General features: G+C 38.3%; 3 protein-coding genes and 1 pseudogene across 5 annotated transcripts; 2 read left to right on the top strand and 2 right to left on the bottom strand.

Annotated features, from left to right (window-relative positions):
- Positions 1-46: 46 nt before the first annotated feature.
- LOC137714491 (aconitate hydratase, cytoplasmic-like) lies at positions 47-4,786 on the top strand (annotated as a pseudogene).
- Positions 4,787-4,983: 197 nt separating this feature from the next.
- LOC137716184 (syntaxin-61-like) lies at positions 4,984-9,904 on the bottom strand. Of its 3 annotated transcripts, none has more exons than XM_068455592.1 (8): positions 9,775-9,904; positions 8,769-8,843; positions 8,349-8,462; positions 6,942-7,055; positions 6,409-6,593; positions 5,834-5,924; positions 5,538-5,603; positions 4,984-5,383 (listed from the first exon to the last, which is right to left on the bottom strand). In XM_068455592.1, the coding sequence occupies exons 2-8, from the start codon at positions 8,820-8,822 to the stop codon at positions 5,273-5,275; spliced, it is 735 nt and encodes a 244-aa protein (XP_068311693.1). In that variant the 5' UTR covers positions 8,823-8,843; positions 9,775-9,904; the 3' UTR covers positions 4,984-5,272. The 3 variants fall into 3 exon arrangements, with proteins under 3 accessions (XP_068311693.1, XP_068311694.1, XP_068311696.1); XM_068455593.1 differs by having other exon boundaries at positions 8,769-8,838; positions 9,775-9,893; XM_068455595.1 differs by lacking the exon at positions 9,775-9,904 and having other exon boundaries at positions 6,942-7,059; positions 8,769-8,845.
- An 838-nt stretch (positions 9,905-10,742) lies between these two features.
- On the top strand, positions 10,743-15,417 carry LOC137716435 (AUGMIN subunit 4-like). Its single transcript, XM_068455894.1, has 13 exons — positions 10,743-11,075; positions 11,149-11,196; positions 11,304-11,375; positions 12,475-12,798; positions 13,018-13,117; positions 13,744-13,789; positions 14,158-14,251; positions 14,348-14,419; positions 14,571-14,629; positions 14,742-14,810; positions 14,888-14,939; positions 15,033-15,110; positions 15,190-15,417. The coding sequence occupies exons 1-13, from the start codon at positions 10,938-10,940 to the stop codon at positions 15,265-15,267; spliced, it is 1,230 nt and encodes a 409-aa protein (XP_068311995.1). The 5' UTR covers positions 10,743-10,937; the 3' UTR covers positions 15,268-15,417.
- Positions 15,418-15,513: 96 nt separating this feature from the next.
- Positions 15,514-17,605, bottom strand: LOC137716436 (uncharacterized protein At4g14342). The gene is made up of 4 exons (XM_068455895.1): positions 17,449-17,605; positions 16,458-16,543; positions 16,233-16,356; positions 15,514-15,825 (listed from the first exon to the last, which is right to left on the bottom strand). Exons 1-4 carry the CDS (start codon positions 17,452-17,454, stop codon positions 15,778-15,780), a joined length of 264 nt encoding a protein of 87 aa, XP_068311996.1. The 5' UTR covers positions 17,455-17,605; the 3' UTR covers positions 15,514-15,777.
- Positions 17,606-20,068: the final 2,463 nt, after the last annotated feature.

The raw sequence follows: 20,068 nt of genomic DNA on the forward strand, positions 1-20,068 counted from the left end.
TTAAACTTACATGTACTTCATTTAAACTACTTTTCTTTGCGTCTCAATGTATCCGGTTTGTAATTTCTCTCAATCATGCACATCACAAACTTGTTGAGTAGTTCAATATCGATAGATAGCTAAAATCGTGAAAGGAGATGCAGTGTACTACATTACTTTTTTCAGTTGTCTTTTGAGGTTACAATTTGTGATTTTGAAATTATTTAGTGGTTAGTTTCATGGGATTTGACATAACATCTTCATCAGGTTCCGGTAGATGTTGTCGTTGATCATTCAGTCCAGGTTGATGTAGCAAGAACTGAAAATGCACTAAGGGAAAATATGGAACTTGAATTTGAGAGGAATAAAGAGAGATTTGCTTTCCTCAAATGGGGAGCATCTGCTTTTCATAACATGCTCGTTGTACCTCCCGGTTGTGGAATTGTCCATCAGGCAAAGAAATTGGTTGTATGGCATGAATAGTTGGTCATTTGGCTTACCCACTAGCTGATGTTATTAATCTTTAACCTCTTAGGTTAGTTGTTGAGGTGCGATTATTAGGGCTTTCTAGTTGCTGAATGTAAATTTCTGGCAAAATTCACTTATGGGAGGTATAACATGCCAATTTTCACTTTATTATGATTTTGCAGGTTAATCTGGAATTCCTTGGAAGGGTTGTTTTTAACACCAATGGAATTCTATACCCTGACAGTGTGTTTGGTACTGATTCCCACACTACCATGATTGATGGATTAGGAGTTGCGGGCTGGGGTGTCGGTGGGATTGAAGCTGAGGCAGCCATGCTTGGTCAGGTAAAGTGTCCTAATTATGCTTTGTCTTTCCATCGCAGGTGTGTTGTCATAGATAAGTGTCTAATTTAACACATCTATCTAAAGGGTAGTGTATCTAGAACTGAACAGCGTTAAGTCTCGTATTCTTATAAAATGCATTCACCTTCACTTTTTGGTTAGAATGTTTAATGTGAAAGTTAAATTACTCTCCTGGCTATGTCTTTCACACTGAAATTTCATATTTTCCAGCCCATATGCATGTTGTTGTCTGGTGTTGTTGGGTTCAAGCTTACTGGGAAACTGCGTGACGGTGTCACTGCTACAGATTTGGTTGTAACTGTCACACAAATGTTAAAGAAACATGGTGTTTTTGGCAAGTTTGTTGAGTTCTACGGTAAGTCCAGTAATCATTAAGCTGAAGATTGTAGTTTTAGTTTCCATACATCGACATACACAGTAACTCATTTGCATATGCATGTAGGTGAAGGGATGGGTGAGTTATCACTTGCTGATAGGGCCACTATTGCAAACATGTCTCCTGAATATGGAGCAACCATGGGCTTCTTCCCAGTAGATAATGTTACATTGCAGTATCCGATTTGAGATGGCTGCTTGGATCTAACTTCTAGGGGATTTGTAGCCAGCCTCGACAAGAAAGGGCATACACATCCTATCTGCAGTTGGACCTTGCAGATGTTGAACCCTGTGTTTCCAGACCAAAGCGGTATCTATTGCATTCCACATATGTGTTCCATGAAATGAGACTTTGTATTCTGTAATTTTAATCCATTCCACTTATATATAGACCTCATGACCGAGTACCTTTGAAAGACGTGAAGGCAGACTGGCATGCATGTTTAGATAAAAAAGTTGGATTCAAGGTGAGTCCTGGCAACGTATCATGTAACATACTCTGACTTTTTTGGGTTTCGAGTCAGATTCTCTTTCTATCTTCAAGTAGGCTGATTATTTGATCATTGTGGTTTATATATACCCATTCAAAGAGTTGGTTCGTACAAAAGTTGGCCTTGTAGTTCAGTCTATCCACTTTAATATAGCTAATTAGTTTCAAGTTCGTAGTTCTGGTCCTTGAATCTAAAAAATACTACCTTAGGTTCTAAATATATAGCTTAGCTTGGCTGTTTACTGATCCACGCTGTTGTTTGTGTTCTTCCTGTCCATTGCAGGGGTTTGCTGTATCAAAGGAAGAACAAGGTAAAGTGGAAAAGTTTTCATTCCACGGACAACCTGCTGAGTTCAGGCATGGCAGCGTCGTCATTGCAGCAATTACAAGTTGCACAATCAAATCCAGTCCCACTGTCATGGTTGGGGCTGGACTTGTAGCAAAGAAAGCTAGTGAACTAGGCTTGGAGGTTGGTTTTGACTTTGATATGTTGTTTCATTTGATGCCACTGGTAGAATTACAAAATCTTGATGCAGGACGAGTAATTTTATCTTACTTTTGCCCTTAAGTATTAAGGTTGTGGTGCATTATACATATGGATTTCTAACACAGTAATACGATAATGCGATTTTATACCAGGTACAGCCATGGATTAAAACAAGTCTTGCTCCTGGTTCTAGGGTTGTGACAGAATATCTGCTTCAGAGGTATGCCATAAAATGGTCGATCGTTTGGTTGCCTAATAGTGTATGAAAGCCTAAACGTTGTGTCTGCTTGCAGTGGCCTGCTGAAGTACTTGAACCAGCTGGGTTTCAATGTTGTTGGCTACGGCTGCACCACATGTATTGGGAATTCTGGAGAACTTGATGAATCCGTTGCTTCAGCAATTTCTGAGAATGGTATTAAAAATCTTAACTTACGCTTAAATTTCACTTATTCAGTGACTATTACTGCAAGTAGTCTGCAAGGAGCTAGTGAATTTTAATTATATGTTGGCATATATAATAATGTTTTGACAAAATATTTTATGATCTAAGCAGATTTTCAACCCCATGTTTTCCTCCAATAAATTGTATTGATGTACTATTTTTGATCTTTTGTTTCTGTCCGTGATTTTGTCGAGGATGGGATTTGATTCCGCAGGTTTCAGAGAACTTTGAGGCCCTTGATATCACCTTTTAGAGTCCTATTTTCATTTTTTTTCCCCTGATTTTCACTGCATGGTTGCCTTCTGCAGACATTGTTGCTGTAGCTGTTCTATCTGGAAACAGAAATTTCGAAGGCCATATTCACCGGCTGACAAGAGCTAATTATCTTGCTTCCCCTCCTTTGGTTGTTGCCTATGCGCTTGATGGCACGGTATGTGAAGAGCCTTTTTTGGGTGCATACTAATATGGAAACAGCTTTATATATTATGTTTGTTGAGTACATTTTTCTCTTCGGGCAAACAGCTGTATACGCTCCCCGCTACCCCACATCTCGGAAGAAAAGGTAAAATTAATGTCCTGTTCTTGTTAGTTTGTGGTAGAGGTTCTTAATTAACTCTAAATTCTTTCTAATCCCTCCAGGTTGACATTGATTTTGATACAGAGCCAGTTGGAATAGGGAAGGATGGGAAGACTGTATACTTCAAGGATATATGGCCTAGTAATGAAGAAATTGCACAGGTGGATCGATTTACACTTAGATTTTGTATCACCGATACAAAGTTTTGAACAATTGTCTAATGATTTGATCCAGTTGAAATGTTGACGTACGCACATTTGTAGGTCGTTCAATCTAGTGTCTTACCTGACATGTTCAAGAGCACGTATGAGGGCATTACGAAGGGCAATCCTTTGTGGAACCAGCTCTCCGTCCCTTCTTCGACTCTTTATCCTTGGGATGTGAACTCGACATACATTCATGAGCCCCCATACTTCAAGGACATGAGCAAGGATCCGCCAGGTCCTCATGGCGTAAAGGATGCCTATTGTTTGCTAAACCTCGGTGACAGTATAATCACGGACCATATTTCTCCATGTGGGAACATCCACAAGGACAGCCCTACTGCAAAGTATCTCCTTAAGGTTGGGGTGGGACGCAAAGATTTCAATTCCTACGGGAGTTGCCGAGGCAATGATGAGGTAATGACACGAGGAACGTTTGCCAACATCCACTTTGTGAACAAACTTTTGAATGGTGAAGTCGGTCCAAAGACAATCCACATTCCAACAGGGGAGAAACTTCATGTTTACGACGCAGCAATGGTGAGCTCCATGATGTTTTGAATTCTCTACATCTTTTGATTTTTATCTTTTCTTATTGCCGAAGACTCAGGTCGGCATTCATATGCAGAAGTACAAGGCTGCTGAGCAGAGCACCATTGTGTTGGCTGGAGCAGATTATGGAAGCGGCAGCGCTCGAGATTGGGCTGCCAAGGGTCCAATGCTACAGGTGAGTTTCTCTTCCCTCCCTCCTCCCTCCTCCCTCTGAATGCTGTATTCCTTACAAGGACTTCTTCTGCATCAGGGAGTGAAAGCAGTCATTGCGAAAAGCTTTGAAAGAATTCGTCGTAGTAATCTGGTAGGGATGGGAATCATTCCGCTTTCTTTCAAGCCAGGTGAGGATGCAGACACGCTTGGTCTAACCGGTCATGAGCGCTGCACAATAGAGCTTCCTCGTGACATTAGTGAGATAAAGCCTGGCCAGGATGTTAAGGTCACAACTGACCATGCAAAATCGTTTACATGCACACTCCGCTTCGACACAAAGGTACTTCACATGCTTCTGTGAATCCAGTTCATGTATAATCCCACTGAGAGTCACGTATCCGTGCCATCGGCTATAGAACAATTGTAGAGGGCCGACCTTAAGGTTCAGTCGATCGTTGTTTGAGCGGCGTTTGAGGTTTGATGTCTCTGGTTGTGCAGGTTGAGTTAGCATATTTTGACCACGGCGGCATTCTTCCATACGTCATTCGAAACATGATTAAATAGCAAGCTTTTGAGCTTTTGGATCTGCAGCCTCTCTCGCCTATGAACTTGCCTCAGTTCAACTTTGGTTTTTTCTTTTTTGTTGGATACCATATTAACAGAATGTATGAATATTTATGTATTAGTAACAGAATAAAGGCCAGAAATGTCAATTAGTCATTAGCACTGTTAATTAAAAAAAAAAATTTCTCAAGTTTAGGGTGCTTTCAGAAGCATGTCTGAAAACCAATAATTTTTTGTCAGACGCTTGTCATGTGGTGAATTGGTTACAGGAGATGTGGACAAAACAGAGAAAATTTTGTGATGAAACACAAGCACACGAGAACGAGACAAGTTTTGACATAAAACAAGTCCCATGTAAGAAACAAATGTGACGAACATAAAGCTCCTGTGTTTCACACTCCAGGTTGTTGAACATCAAATTCTGATCAGCCTCAAAACTTCTAAACAACCTTAAAAGATTGCAGACTCTTCCGGTTCAGAATTTCCGGGGAAAAGCTTTTACGAAGAAACCTAGATACATCCAGTAAAAATAATCTGTACTTGAGAGTTCTACAGTTGTATCTGGAACGCAGATCCCTCCTGCCATGGTCGATGACGGAAGACGCGTTCCATTCTTCAGACTAGGTGAGGAAGACCAATATAAAAAGGATGATGAACAGAACCAGCAAAAATAGTATCATCATCAACTGGCCTTTCACACCAGCCTTCTTCATCACTGCAGCCACCTTCTTCTGCAAAAATCAGAAAAACGAAAAATCTTTTCATCTCATGTGGGATCATTAATTATATATTTCAGTCAATTAGCAAGCTGAAGAAAAAGCTAAACTCATTCCAGCGGACAGAATCTCTTTGGTAGGACAATCTATCAAGGAAACACAAACTCACCTGAACAAAATCAAGACGATTTGATGTACCATCCATTTCCGTGCCCAATTCTTCTATAATCTTCTCCTGAAGCACCAACAGGCTTCCAATTTAGCAAATGAACGAAGCAAGAATAACCCAGAAGTTCACCGGGGGGCGGGGCAGAAAAAGCTCATTTGTAAATAATAGATACAGGTTCAAGAAAAATGAATCAAAATGCTCATCTGTTTTCCCTTGCCCCCTTTCCATCATACTATCCTAAGTTCATATGCAGTAGTCACAATACCAGGAAGTACAGCGACATACAAAATTCTTACCTGTGCGAGGAGCTCTTCATGAATAGTAAGTCCAACACCGCCAATTCTCTCCACACTTGCACTAAGTTCGTCCAACTCCTCATCTTGTTGCCTACAAGCATCAATTGATAGACATAAGATCAAAAGAAAGAGAGTTATACAGAAAACTGGCCAAAGGATTCGGGAAAGAAAAAAATTAAGCCTGTAGATGTAAGCATTTTTCGCAACCCAGTGAAAGGGAGAAGAATTCGGATTTCACTTGGCAACATTTCACAATAGGTGCATAGAACTCCGTATAACGACAACAAAAAAGGTTTACAATCAAATTACAAGCTCGGATGGTTTGACCCAGAGAGAATCTTTGTTCTTTCCTTTTAGAATATAAAAGTGTTCCATAATTTCAGTTATTCGATTCAATAAGACAATTCATTCCAGCTTATATAAAGAATGAAGAAGCACCTGCCAAACATTGAATTTTAACTGAGACTTACCTAAGAATAGAATGATACCACGTAAGTTTTCCACATAAGTGTCAATTGGATGTGGGTTGTGTGCGTGAGTTTGCAAAAAACAATAAATAGAAGTAAAAATCTTACTTTATGAGAAGCAATTGTCTATCTGATTCTGAGGTTATGAAGTCGTCGTTATGGTGCGCATCATACGGGCTGGACCTTTCTGTCTCCTGAGAATTTGCCACCCTCATTAGTTCTCGACGCATCCCATTCACACTAGTTCCAGAAGACTCCTTTCCAGCTTCGACTGCTTTCTTTAAAGAGCCCACCTGATAAACTATTTGATTAATTGAGGAGCTGCTATACAGTCATCCAAAGGCAAAAAGCAACCATGTAATATGCTGTACAAATACATAGCAGAAAATACCAAATAAAGGATCATTATGCAACAAAATATCCAAAAAAACAAAGAAAAACTGAAACTACATTTCTGTCACAAAACCGCACACTCAGACTGCCGTCATGTAAAAGATGTAGGTAATCATTGTAAATCATAAAGACAAGGTTTGTTATGGACTTACGACAACACCACAGGTGACAAGGATTACAGATATGAGATCTTCACCGTCACTAAAATGTTCTAAAAGAGTACAGCTTAACAGATTATACATTTATACCTGGGCACGAGCAGTGCTTGTCCATCTCCTTCGTTTTTCAAGTTCTACTTCATCAATGCCATACCATGTAGGATCTCTAGCTGCTACGGAAATCGCTTTGTCCAACTCATCTACCTTCCTATCAAGAAAGCATCCTTTTAGCAGTTGCAAGCAGAAGTTGAATTTCAAATTATTCTCAAAGTTTCGGGTTAGGTGATAAAAGAAAGGAAGGAATACAAAACAAGAAAATTATTTAATTGTAAGCCCCTAGTCACCTTCTCTCTGACAGGGATAAAATATTGGTCTGCAAAACTATTATTGGTTTACAGAGTTTTTAATGAATGCATAGAGATCAATTTTTATTGACAGAATAAAATATTTTTCTTAAAAACATGAAAATTTAAAGGAAACTTGGAGATTTGCTAAACCGATCTTTGATGCATCAAGTATATGACATGTAAAGTTAATTTAGCACGCACAACTAACTAGTATGAACCCAATGCTTCTACTACAATGTATAAACTATCTTAAGTCATTTAGTCCTCAATATTTAGCACATACAAACATAAAGAATGCATTGGATGTTTTGTCCCTTTGTGCACAAACCATAAAATGATTTTTATTTTAACATATTTGATTAATGGATGGATACAGTAAAATAACCATTAGCTGCTAATATATCCTCATCTTCTATCTTTTCCATTTTTTTCTTTTTAAATGAGTATTTGCAGCCTTGTAAACAAAGTAAAATATGATCAATTCTTGGGCTCAATACCATAAATTCCCAATGCTGTACAGATCTGAGGTGGTCAAGGGCAATTTTCTACAATAACAGATATTTTCATTTGAGCTATGGAAATTGAAAACTACTCCATTTCTTTAATTATTTTGAGAAGCTATGTTGCTGACAAACCCATATTAGATGGTCATAAGCCAGCCTATTTCAAAGAAGTAAATCATCCTTTCTTTTGTTTAACTGATCATAGTTTCAAGAGCACCAGCCCATTAAAAAGCAAATGATCCTCTTGACACCCACATCAACTTCCAATCTTCTATAGCTCAAAATAACCAGTTTTTTTTAGCGAGAATGTAAATCAAAACCATGACCTATGGCCATTACAAAAAAATAAACTATTGTCATCACCAATCTACAACAGGCCACCCACATTGAGAAGAAATTTTTAGTACACTGAAACTCAGTTGCAACATTTCAGTTGTTATTGATATGTTTATGGAAATTCAACAAATACCACTAAAACTTGTGTTACCAGCTATTTCTATTGGTTCATTCAGACATTCATGTGGTCACAATCCCAACTCCTGCATCACAACTTTCAAATAATTATACCATGACAAACACCTACAATCTAATCTTTATAATAAAGAGACACAGATAAAATTAAATCAAATGTGGTAATATTGGCGCACCTGCCATTCAATGCTTCCACAAGAAGCAAGCAGCTCCTTTGTGAGACGTACTTGCTCTCCATTATCAGATGAAATACGCTCCCATTGGTGAAAAGAAGACTGTAACTTATCAATCTATCCAAGCAGGAAATGTCATAGGCTGGATTAATTTCTACTCCCAAGCATAATGCCATGAAAACAAATTCCGCACATATACTGAGTACCAAATTCATCCGGGTTTGTGTGTGCTCGAGTGTGAGAGAAAGAGAGAGAAAGAGAGAGTGAGTCAAAAGCAGAAAGGTAATACTCCAAAGAAAGTATAAGAGCCAACTAAAGGGGCACATTGAGATGAAAACATGTATCAAACGAAATATATAAACTATACACCATTCCAGAAGCTTCCAAATGATTGAAGTGATTTGAAGTGATTTGACAACTTACAGATTCTTGAATCTCCTCTTTCACAACATAGAATGGATCTTGAGCTGAAGGCATTGTGAACGAAACTAGTCTATCCTATGAGCATCCGAAAAAGAAACTTCCATTAGAAAAACCATATCCCTAACTGCAGCCTACGATGCATGGACATGAAAATGGGGATACGTCAAATTAAAAAGAAGAATTGTTGTATGACCACAAGGGAATACGACACGACATGGGGATCGAAGGATACCACCGTGTCCATGCATCATAGACTGCAGCTAAACATGAGAATACATGTATATAGAAGCAACAAATTCAATTCTACTGAAAGATCCACTAAACAAATCAACTGAAAACAAAACATTCAGCAAGAGTTACTGAAAACGGTTTGGTCGGCCTTAGCTCCACTTCATTTTGATTAGCGTGAAATGAAATTCGATTTCCAAATATCCAAATGAGTTTTAAGTAAAACCCACCTGCACCTTTTTCTTCATTTTAAGTTTCAAGTTCACAAATATTTGTAATTTGGCAATTGAGTAATCCTTAATGTCATGAAAAATGAACAATCATCAATTGCCATCAATGCCACACTAATATTCCCGCTAAATTACAATTACAAGTTAATCATACATGAACATAATCAAGTCCTACCACAAGCAGATTTAAACACGGAATTTTCTGACATCCCATCGTAATCTACGGAATTGGAGAATGAAAGCACAAATTACTTGGATAATTAGCTGAACTAGATCTACTTAAGCATATCATATGGATACTACTTGCTTAATCACATTAACAACTGATCACATCATCGAATCCAATTTTCACTTAAAATCAGTAACGAATCAGACCGAATCTCAGATTAAAATCACCCAAAAATTGAATAACCCGACTGATTTGCCGCATACCGAACACCTTATACAAATCAAAACTCTCGTCCGATACACCAAAATTCCGATTTGAAACAACATATAGACATAAGTATACATATGTATCTATGTAATGGGGTGAGGGAGAGGCTTACCTGTACGGACTGAACGGCGGAGCAGAGGGACCTGATCTGTGAGATCCACGTCTGGACTAATGCACGGAAGCAGACGAAGAAGTTTCAGAAGACGAAGTTGAGAGAGAAACTGTATGGGCTTCGGTTTTGGACATGCAATGGAACCGCTTTAATTTTTAATAAGCCCATATAGTTAGACATTCAAATAGAGAAGTGTTATTAGCATTCTAAAAATCTCATTCTACACTTCTCACAGGTATATTTTTCTTTTTTAATATAGAAAGTTTGGAGTGTAGAATGAGATTTTTAAAGTGCTAATAACAATTTCCTTCAAATAACCTATACTATATTAACATATGTGTCGTTGAAACCAAATTCGCGTAGTCGCAAGAGGTGGAGATGCACAAATCTAAATACCTATAAAAGAATAAATAACCATGTGTAATCCCAAGACTGGGAGTAATCCCAAGACTGGGAGTGTACCGGTCAAAGACTTTGACTATCAAGTTAGTTAACTATACAAGACTCAAGCAATATCCCAGAAAATACGTATGCGAGAATTGTATTACCAGAGATGAAGCTAGAAGGATGTATTTACTCGAGTCGAGCAGAGACATTTTAGAATAATAGAATTCTTATTAAATCGGGAGAATCCCAAAGAATATACTAGAAATAGATATTGTTTTTTTTTAAAGTATGATTACTTGTGACGTACACTAATCTTTTGATAGTTAGGCCTCCAAGATTATAGAAAACATGATGATTCCTTGCTGAATTAGGTTTTCGTATCTTGCGGAACAAACATGAACAATCTTCGACCACTGCAATGGAAGTTAATGAATCCATTACCAAACTTCTAAAGTTCTGATCAGTTTTATTTTGCCGCTGAAAATCATGGCTCCACACGTGTAAAATAAATAAATTTATAATTAAATGATATATGTCGGTTTGGTTAGGTCTGGTTTGATATGGTTATGGTTGGTTTTAAAATCAGTTTAGTTGCTTTTAAAATCTTTGACATTTTCTTGGTCAAAACCACACCGAACAAGGGTACGGCAAACCACGCTGAATCCGTGGTGGTAACTGATTTGAATTCTTGCGTGAGAGTGGCAAATGCGGCATCTTTATCGTTAGGAAGGAAGAAGGAGGAAGACGACGGCATTTTGGTGATCGAGAGAGGAGAAATGGCGAAGGGCCTGCAACAACTACAGGGACAAAACCTGCCACCGGATGTGGCCCATGTTGTCGATCAGCTGGAACGCCACTGCTTGGCTCCCGATGGTTCCCTCGGCTCCAAATCCGCATATTACGACCTCCAACTCGTACTCTCTCTCTAGCTCTCTCTCTAAATTTCCCTGCCCTTTTTGGATTCTGAGAAAATGTCGAATTTTACAGGCCAGGGAGGAAATGTGCAGGGAAAGAATCCGTTACTTGGAAGCCATGGTAATTGAATTCTGCTTATTTCGGGGTTTGTTTTCTTTTCGAATTGTCGAAATTCAACTGGTTATTCTTATTTGACAGTGAATTTAAATTTAAGAGCTCTGATGTAGGCAATTTATGGTGAAGCAATTGCAATGGTGGAGGAGTATCAACAGGGATTGAAGCATTCTTCTGAGGCTGAGGTTCTATATTTCACACACTGAATTATCTTTATCTGTTAAGTTTTTTTTTTTTTTTCCAAATATGAGAGACACTCAAAGTGAATCATCGATATCTTAAGCGTACGGTTAACTTGTTGGAGACTCCACACTACAATGTTTGGTGTGTAGAATCTGTTCACCCCCTAAATTCGCCATGGGCATGGCGGGCATGCCGGGAATTTACTCGAACAAGGGAACTGGCGGGTGCGTGCGTGCCACTACTAGATGCCGCTAGTAAACGGGATCTGAATGGTTGAGGTTGCATCTGAGTTCGACTTCTAACCAAGAAATTGTATCATTGAGTGGGAGTGGCTCAAATCAAGGTTTTATAGAGATGTGAGAGAGCCCTTTGCTAAGAACAATGAACTCGCCCGAAAGAAACTTCACTGCCAGCTTGCATGTGAAATGATATTAAAAAGGGCAACTTGTACTTCCACCACATGTCTCCGCCACTTGCAATAAACTAATAATTAAAAGAAGCAAGTTGGCTTCTTTCACCGGATGCCCACTTTCATGCCCGTATTTGGCCTTCCAATCCATTTGCAATGAGAAAGCATGCAATTCTTTTGATTAAACAAAGCTCTTGGCAAACCTCCACCACCCAAACAAAAGGGAAAAACAATATTATAACGTCAAACTACCTCACTTGCAGCCAAATATCTTTCCAAGTTAGTCTTTTTGCACAATCATCCTCCAAATCCCATATTTAGCCGGAATGGGCACATTTTAGGTGCAAACAGAATCAAAGGGTGAATAATATGGTTCCCAATTTGACACCTTGCATAGGACTTAGGAGTTGTATGTTTCTCTTCTACTTGTTCCATTTGAAGGAGAAACTGGTAGAATATAAAAGCATGGTTAATTTAAAATGGGAACGATAGGCAATATTTAAGTAACTATGCAATGTTACCAGTTGAGAATTAGTATTCTGTGGAAGGTGTTTGTTCTTTTATTTATCCATTATCTGAACAGAACATACGATGATGATACTCAAATCTAGTGTGCCCTTAGTATTTATTCTGCATATGAGCCATTTAAGTTGTCTGAAACTGATGAGTGTGGGATCTTCATGAGGTGTCAGCTGTACGAGACATTAGAGCATCGAATGACCGTTGCAGAAGCGGCCCAAAGGTCTAGGCTTCCTCTTGTCTCAAAAGATGGTGAAGTTCATGAGGAAGAGATTGAAAAATGCAGTATAATGTCACGGAGTTCCCTTGATAGTACTTGTACCGGTGTTACAATCAGCTCAAGTTCCAACTCCACAAATTATACTGCAAGCAACAGTCTTTCTTTTAGTGCTACTGATATTGTGGAACCTGGACTTGGTGGTGCACCCAATCGCTTTCTTGGAATTACACCTGCTTATTTATGGCAAACACAGCTCCAGCAATCTCCCTTTTGTGTGGTATGGTCACCATGGTTCTAGCATGCAAACAGTTGTCGTTCTATTTTCATTATTCATTTATATCTACGCTTTTCTTTCTATGGCTGCAACTTAACATCTTTTCTTGTTGAATCTGTTAATTTTGCTATATATAATTCGTTAATACGAAGAAATAACCTTGGTAGATCTGCCCCTTATTAATGGAATCATTGAGATTCATCTGTGATGTCTCAACTACAGGATATGAAAGAATACCAGTTGTGTCTTTCCCGTGAGATTGAGGCTCGGTTGGAAGAAAAATGTGACAAGTTAGCTGATGCATTAGTAATTGATGACATTGGTCTCTCTCTCCCTCTCTCTCTCTCTCAAATGTAATTTTGTCAATCTGTTGTTCCAAGTTCCAAGTCATTTTCATTTCCACCTTATTCATTATGGGAAAGGATACCCACATTGAATCTTACTAATGCAATCTTTGATCACATGATAGGGGTCCATGGGCTGATCAAGCTTGCTAATATCTTGAAAATATAATACACTAAGGCTCGTTTGGTAACTAGGATTGCATTGGAGAGGATAACTCATAAAATTCAAGGTACGTTGAAGGTGGAGGTAAATGATTTCTTTTATTTTGGAGGGCATTAGAAGCAAGAATAGACATGAAGGAAACTTATCCACTCTAATTTTACCATTTGTCGGGATTGGAAGGGATAAGTTCCCCTTATGACTAATCCCCTCAAAATGAAAAATCATTCAGCTCTACCTCCAACATACCGTGAATTTTTATGAGTTATCCACTCCAATCCAATCCTAGTCAGTAAACGAGCCCTGAACAATTTTTTTTGAAGTGGATAATGCATACTGATATACTTAGCCCGTAATTATGACAAATGCTAGAACCATTATGCAATTCATATATAGTACACAATGGTTATACACAGAATTCATTCCACTGCTTGGTTGCTGCAGATTCATCACCCCTGCATGAAACTTCAAGTTCTCAGCTTCCAGAAAGGTTTGGATTACTCTCCTTAAGTAGGTTTTATCTTGATACATCCCCTTTCACATGGAGCAAGATTCTTTCTACCGATGTTTGGCAGTTTTATTTGACATGTAATCTGGTAGATAACAGTGACTAGTTGTCATCAAACATGAAGGATTGTCCATTTCTTAAGATCATTGACAGCCTCATTTTTGACACCGCTAACTCTAATTATTGCAAGTGATTAGAATTTGCAATTATTTTCTGCACCCCTCTCAAGTGTAGTGCACCCATAAACCACTGCTTTTTGGTGCTTATATAAATTTCTGGAACTACTGTTCTAAATGATTATGTGACGCTGTGATGTAATATTAATTCCACTTTTCTCATGATTGTATCAGGGTAAAGTTGATAACTGAGGAGATAGAAAGGGAGGAAGAGGCTTTGCAGGAAGATCTATATTCTGCAGATAGAAAATTTTCTGAATACTATAACGTATGAAAATAAAATATATATGTTTTTGTTCCTGAAATCTATACTGGCTAATTTTGTCTGTGAGGTTTTGTGACAAAGTGTTTTTGCGCGCACTAGGTATTAGAGCAGATACTGGGAGTTCTCGTCAAGTTGATCAAAGATTTGAAGTTGCACCATCAACACAATTATGTAAGCTTCTAACGTTTGTGATGGTTAATGTGATTTCAGCAATTAGATTTCCTGATACGCACTTAACATTTTTGTAAGTATCCTTTACGTACGCTCTGCTTTTCTTGTTGTTGAGCTTTCTGCAACGTTTATTGTAAACAACGCTTTATAGGATGAACTACAAAAAACATGGCTGTGCAAAAGGTGTGTGACCATGAGCGCAAAACTGAGGTTCGTGGTTTTCTGTTTATTGTTTTCAAACAGAGAAACTAAAGTAGTGACTGCTGACTGGATATATTAGTCGATCTACATGATGAGTATAATATACCCGATCATATTTCAGGAAACTGGAGTATGCTATCGTTGGTCAAACGTATACTAAGGAATCTGTACCAGCCCTACATAAAATTAGGTACTTATCGATTACATTGTAGAAAGTATGTGCAGCTTACTAGTTCAAGTTTATTTGAATCATTTTGTTCATTACAGGAAGTATCTTACTGATGCTACGGAAGAAGCTTCGGTTACATATAATAAAGCGGTCTGTTCTTCTAATTCTCATCTGTTTCTCTTTTGTATCATCCTCCGACATGGTTCTTGATCATGAACTGATGTTTCATCGTTTTTTTACCAGGTTACGCGCCTTCATGAGTATCAGGGTGTCGATCCTCACTTCGATCAAATTGCAAGGCAGTACCGTGAAATTGTTAAGGTAAAAAATAGCAATGCTCTGAGCTGTACATTTATCTGGTTCCTCTGATAAAATCTCTGAGAACATCATTGCCATGCAGAAACTGGAAAACATGAATTGGACGATCCACCAAGTTGAAATGGACCTGAAACGCCTCCCGGATCATCCGAACGCCTAGAACCGGCATGTTTCTTTCGCGGTTTTATTAACTTGAATTTTTCTATTTGTTGAAATCCGTTCAAACCCGATTTGTTCCAATAAACTTTGCCTGATTGGCGTACAAATGTAACTAGTACGCGGGGTTTTTTTTCCTCAATTTTCACCCAACTCGAACCTTTTTTTAGCTTCATAAACAGCTTTAGTGAATTAGATGAATGAATTGTGGCAAAGACAAAAAATTAACATGAACGAATACGGAAAGATATAAGGGCCACAAGAAGGCATTAGATTCATGAATTGAAAAGATCAAGTACATACAAAGTCATATATGATCTCTTTTTTCAACAAACGGTATAGAACGGGTTCGTTGTCACGTGGGATCCCGATCTAATAATACATTGTTGTGTTGAAAACCTTACGCATGCCACCGTTTCATTGGAAGGGGACAACACAGTGGCGGTGCACCCATTCCATATAAGTCTTTCTCGATAAACATTATAAAGCGGTAAGTTCTTATGACAATATAGAATCAATCGTCTTCTCTTTCTGGAGGAGGACCACATGGCAAAAGCATTTTCTGCACAACAAAGAAAAAAAATCAATTCAAAAATCATAAAGACAAGTATAACGGTTCGAAAATTTACAACAAAACATGCACGCGCATGTGCCACATAAACCAAATAGTTGAGTGGGATCAACTTGGCTTCTTGTTAGCACAAACTAACAAGGTCCAATTCATTAACTCAGGCATACATTATACATACCGTGAGCCTTAGAAGGCGTATCCGGCACCAATTTTTGACGTAATTTGATTGTCTAGAAGTTCAATACAAATTTGATGAGAAAGTTTAACATATAATTAATACTATATGTTTCGCTCTAGTTAGCCAAACTAGTTGATTAAATGCTCATTCCAAAGAACTATTAGCACTGACACCCAATTTATGTCCTCAAAGTCATAAAAGCGGCAAAGCAAGAGAGAACCTGCATAAAGTTGTAGCGTTCTCTTCCAATGGACTCATTCTCGGCAAGAGCAAAGTAAGCAAGCATTGGATAATGGCCGACATAGGATGCGTAGCTATCGCGTTGGATATTCACAGCCCATTCACTAGACATTCCAAAGGAAAAAGAATTTCAAAATTAACACATAACCCAATTAGAAATACAAAAGATTATTGCAATTTTTTAAAAGAGGAAAGTTATACTCACTATCTATTCATATCGGCATGCCCGGTCCCAACATATTTAGCTTGAAGATGTTCAAGCTGGGAATTGATGTTGAACCTATCACTGGCCTGAGCCCAATACAAGAAAAACAAACAACTGGCATGCTCATCACTACTTTCAAGTATTAGATCATCTCCAAGAGATTCTTTTAAAACAACATTAGCTAACTATAGCAAAAACCCATCAAAACTTTACTTCAAGAGACTCTTTAAATGGCACTCTAACATAGTGAATAGTCACTCCATAAGAGAAGAACAACAACAAAGCCCTTTCCCACTAAATGGGGTCGGCTATATGAATCCTAGAACGCCATTGCACTCGGTTCTATGTCACGTCTTCTCACTCCATAAGAGAAATAGAAAGAATTTTAGCTAAACATCAAAAAACTTTTAAAACTCTCAAACCATTCAACTCTCTCTCTCTTGAAAAGTAACAAAATATCAGGGCTTGTTTGGTATCCTTCTTGGATCCCATTTTTTTATTCAAAAAATGACGAATGTAGCTAAATTACTTAAAACTCACCGGTTTCAAAAACGAGTCCAAGAAGGTTATCAAACAACCCCTAAGTTTTTTTTTAGCACAAGCACAAACTACACTAAGGGGGAGGGGGAGCGTTCGGCCCCAGGACGCAGCGGGTTAAAAGAGGAATGCCCTAACCTAACCACATGGCAACCCACCACTTGCAAAACTAGGGGTTTTAAGATTGGAGAGTTGGAGAGTTAAGTGAAACTGGATGGCTAAAAATGTTTTTCAACAGAGCAGCCAAACTAACAAAAAAATTGAATAGGCTCTTGGAGATGCTTAATACTGAAAATTAGAGTTCTATGTGATGAAATTAGGGTTCTATGCTGATTTTCTTTCTCTTCTCTATCAGGAAACTAACAGAAAATTAGGGTTTTAACCAACTACTTAGGCAAGAACTGGACCATAATATCGCTATTGAGATGAGAAATTAAAGTTTACATGTAGTTACCTGCATATTGGCAAACGAGAAGAAGCAACCACCTCAACTGAATCACGCTCACCGTTATGAAGACGACTCTGCAACTCCAAATGTAAACCGCAAAACGTTGGGAAGTACACTTCGTTGTTTAAGTTAAACTTTGGTTGCCTTTATTGGCACCCAACTTTTAAATAAGTACACCCAACTAAATTTTTATTCACCTAAACTTCCAAATTACCCTTTTCACCCACAGAAAAACTGGCCGTAGACACCCACTGACCTCTTCAACCCGTCTACCCAACCCACCACTCCACCGCCACTCGCCGGCGACGGCTCCAAGTTGCTGGCCAAAAACAATGAGTGAGAGATAGGTGGGACGAGGACTGGGAGAGAGAACAAAAGAGCATTCAATTGGGCGATAGTTTAGGGGCTCAAATTACAGTTTACTCATATTAAACTAATCAATTCAATATATTGATATCACACTTAAATTTTCCTACCCACTATAAAAGTGTGATTTCTACATGAGTCTAATATATTAGTGTCAGATTCACTTTTCGGACCTACTCTAAAAGGCCTTATAAACGGTTTAATTTATTATTTTTTTCAAACAAAAACTAGGAACCACTCATATATGAACAAACAAAGCTCCATCACCTCATTGGATATCCAAAGTTTAAATTTTTTTTCATGGTTGCTATTGTAGAGAACAAATTCTACACAACCATAAAACTACTTTGATGTCTCTGCAACCAAGAAAGAAACAATAAGATACGTAAGTTAAATCTAACTTGTGTGTGTGAGCCAAATACGTAAGTTAAATCTCCTACAATTAAATCTAACTTGTGTGTGTGAGCCAAATACTATACGATACGTAAGTTAGATTTAATTGTAGGAGAATGTTTCTCAAGCACTAATTTTCTTGGTTAGGAACAATTACATTTTATTGTGTGTATGCATGCCTTTATATAGATTTAGGCATGAATTTGAAGGTGACCCATTAGGGCACATGTAGAGCTCTTTAAATGGTTGGTTTTAACGCCGTACTGTTCTGCTCATTTAACCAACAAGGAATGAATACGAAAGACATGAGTCCATTTAGTCCCCTTACTTGGCCCGCTAAGCCTTCCAACTCTGTCAAGTGGGGTGGCCTAACGGATTGTTTTACATGAGGCAATGTGCGCACGCTAGGCCACGTCAAAGTACAATTTTACCCATATATTTAGCGAATATTTATCAAAATTTTACTTTTTGTCTCAAATTTATGAAGATGTAAAGATAAAAAAGTTTCGCATGCTCACAAAATTACCCCCTTTCATAATAGCGTTTGAATAATTTTATCAATTGTGGTGGAGAAAGATCCTCCTAATTTGATTCATGTTATTCCTATGATACTAAATTTCTCGAGTTTTAAAGAACAACATTCCAAGATTAGTCACATGAATCCCATTAGGCAAAATATGCCCGATTTAGATCATGGAAATTGATGGCTATCTAACTAGCCAGCTACAAAGATTTACATGCTGCTTTCCCTTCTCTCTGCTTGAGAGTCTTTCTCACCGTCTCGTGTGAGTGTTCAAAATTTCATCACTTTTCGTTGTCGCTAATCCTAGCTCTTTTCTTTTCTGTTCCTTCTGTTTTTCCCTTTGTGATTTTCTACTGTGTTTTCCCTTTCCTACCAATCCTTTTCCAGTCTGTTCTCCACAATTCTTTGGCATCCCTTTTTCTGGGTCATTTCCAATTCAATCTGTAGCACCTTTTCATCGTGATTTATCAAGTCAGTGTATCGAATTCCAGTGTTCTTATTGGTTCGGGTGTTATCCACACCACCACCTTCTCTCTCTGCCTTTGGCAGCGTTGCATGTCGATCTCCACAGGCTTCATGGCTGGTTTTTTCCAGCTTGTGGTTGCGATTGAAGAGCTGTTCTCAGCTAATAAAGGCGATCGAAGTGGGGATGCTTTGTCGGAAGCGTGGAAGCGGGCTGCTGGATGGGATTTTCTGATGTGGAAACGGCTGCAGCAGAGATCTAGGGTGTTCTTTTCTGTTTTGAGCTCAACCTTTGGTTGGGCTTTTTCTGTTTTTTGGGATCGTCCTTTTTGGTTTGTGTATTTTGTATGTGGTCCAGTGGTTTGTAAATTTATATTGTGTGTTTAATAAAGATTCCTGCCTTTAGTTGACAAAAATAAATAAATAAATAAAATGCCCGGTTTAGGCAGTCTTTGCTTCTTATCCAACTGTGTAGGTACCACCAAACCAATAAGTTCAATTATTCACACGTATCTTGATATGCCGATTGGATGGACCCTCTTGTTCCCATTTTATCATATCAACTCATATGTTCTGGATTCTTCGTCGTGGCCCCACTCGCTTTACCCTCCTTTCTTTCTTCCCACCGAATGTCTTCCTTTTCTCACGAGAACAATTTACGCGAAACGCTTACAGCTGATATTTGAATTTTAAATAATAATATATTATTAAACAGAATGCGAAGGCAATAGTGAAAAAATTTCTCTTACTTTTTATTAAGAACAACTAGGGGTGGAAAAAATTTCCAAAAATCCCGAATCAAACCGAAAAAATTCCGATCCCAAACCAAAAATTTCCCAAACCGAAATTCCCGAAATTTTCGGGATGCTATCCCGAACAGAT

Source organism: Pyrus communis, chromosome 14 (genome assembly GCF_963583255.1).
Source record: "Pyrus communis chromosome 14, drPyrComm1.1, whole genome shotgun sequence".
In the NCBI taxonomy this organism is placed as follows: Eukaryota; Viridiplantae; Streptophyta; class Magnoliopsida; order Rosales; family Rosaceae; genus Pyrus; species Pyrus communis.

Excerpts from the sequence above, each read along its gene's own strand:
- LOC137716184 (XM_068455592.1), bottom strand. The coding sequence starts at position 8,822 with ATGCCTTCAGCTCAAGATCCATTCTATGTTGTGAAAGAGGAGATTCAA. Across the intron at positions 5,925-6,408 it reads AGACAATTGCTTCTCATAAA|GCAACAAGATGAGGAGTTGG; the intron begins GTAAGATTTTTA and ends TGATGCTTGTAG. Across the intron at positions 5,604-5,833 it reads ATGAAGAGCTCCTCGCACAG|GAGAAGATTATAGAAGAATT; the intron begins GTAAGAATTTTG and ends TTGGTGCTTCAG.
- LOC137716435 (XM_068455894.1), top strand. The coding sequence starts at position 10,938 with ATGGCGAAGGGCCTGCAACAACTACAGGGACAAAACCTGCCACCGGAT. Across the intron at positions 12,799-13,017 it reads AGCAATCTCCCTTTTGTGTG|GATATGAAAGAATACCAGTT; the intron begins GTATGGTCACCA and ends TCTCAACTACAG. Across the intron at positions 14,811-14,887 it reads CCAGCCCTACATAAAATTAG|GAAGTATCTTACTGATGCTA; the intron begins GTACTTATCGAT and ends TGTTCATTACAG.
- LOC137716436 (XM_068455895.1), bottom strand. Across the intron at positions 16,357-16,457 it reads CATGCCGATATGAATAGATA|TGAATGGGCTGTGAATATCC; the intron begins GTGAGTATAACT and ends TGGAATGTCTAG. Across the intron at positions 15,826-16,232 it reads AACGCTACAACTTTATGCAG|AAAATGCTTTTGCCATGTGG; the intron begins GTTCTCTCTTGC and ends TTTGTTGTGCAG.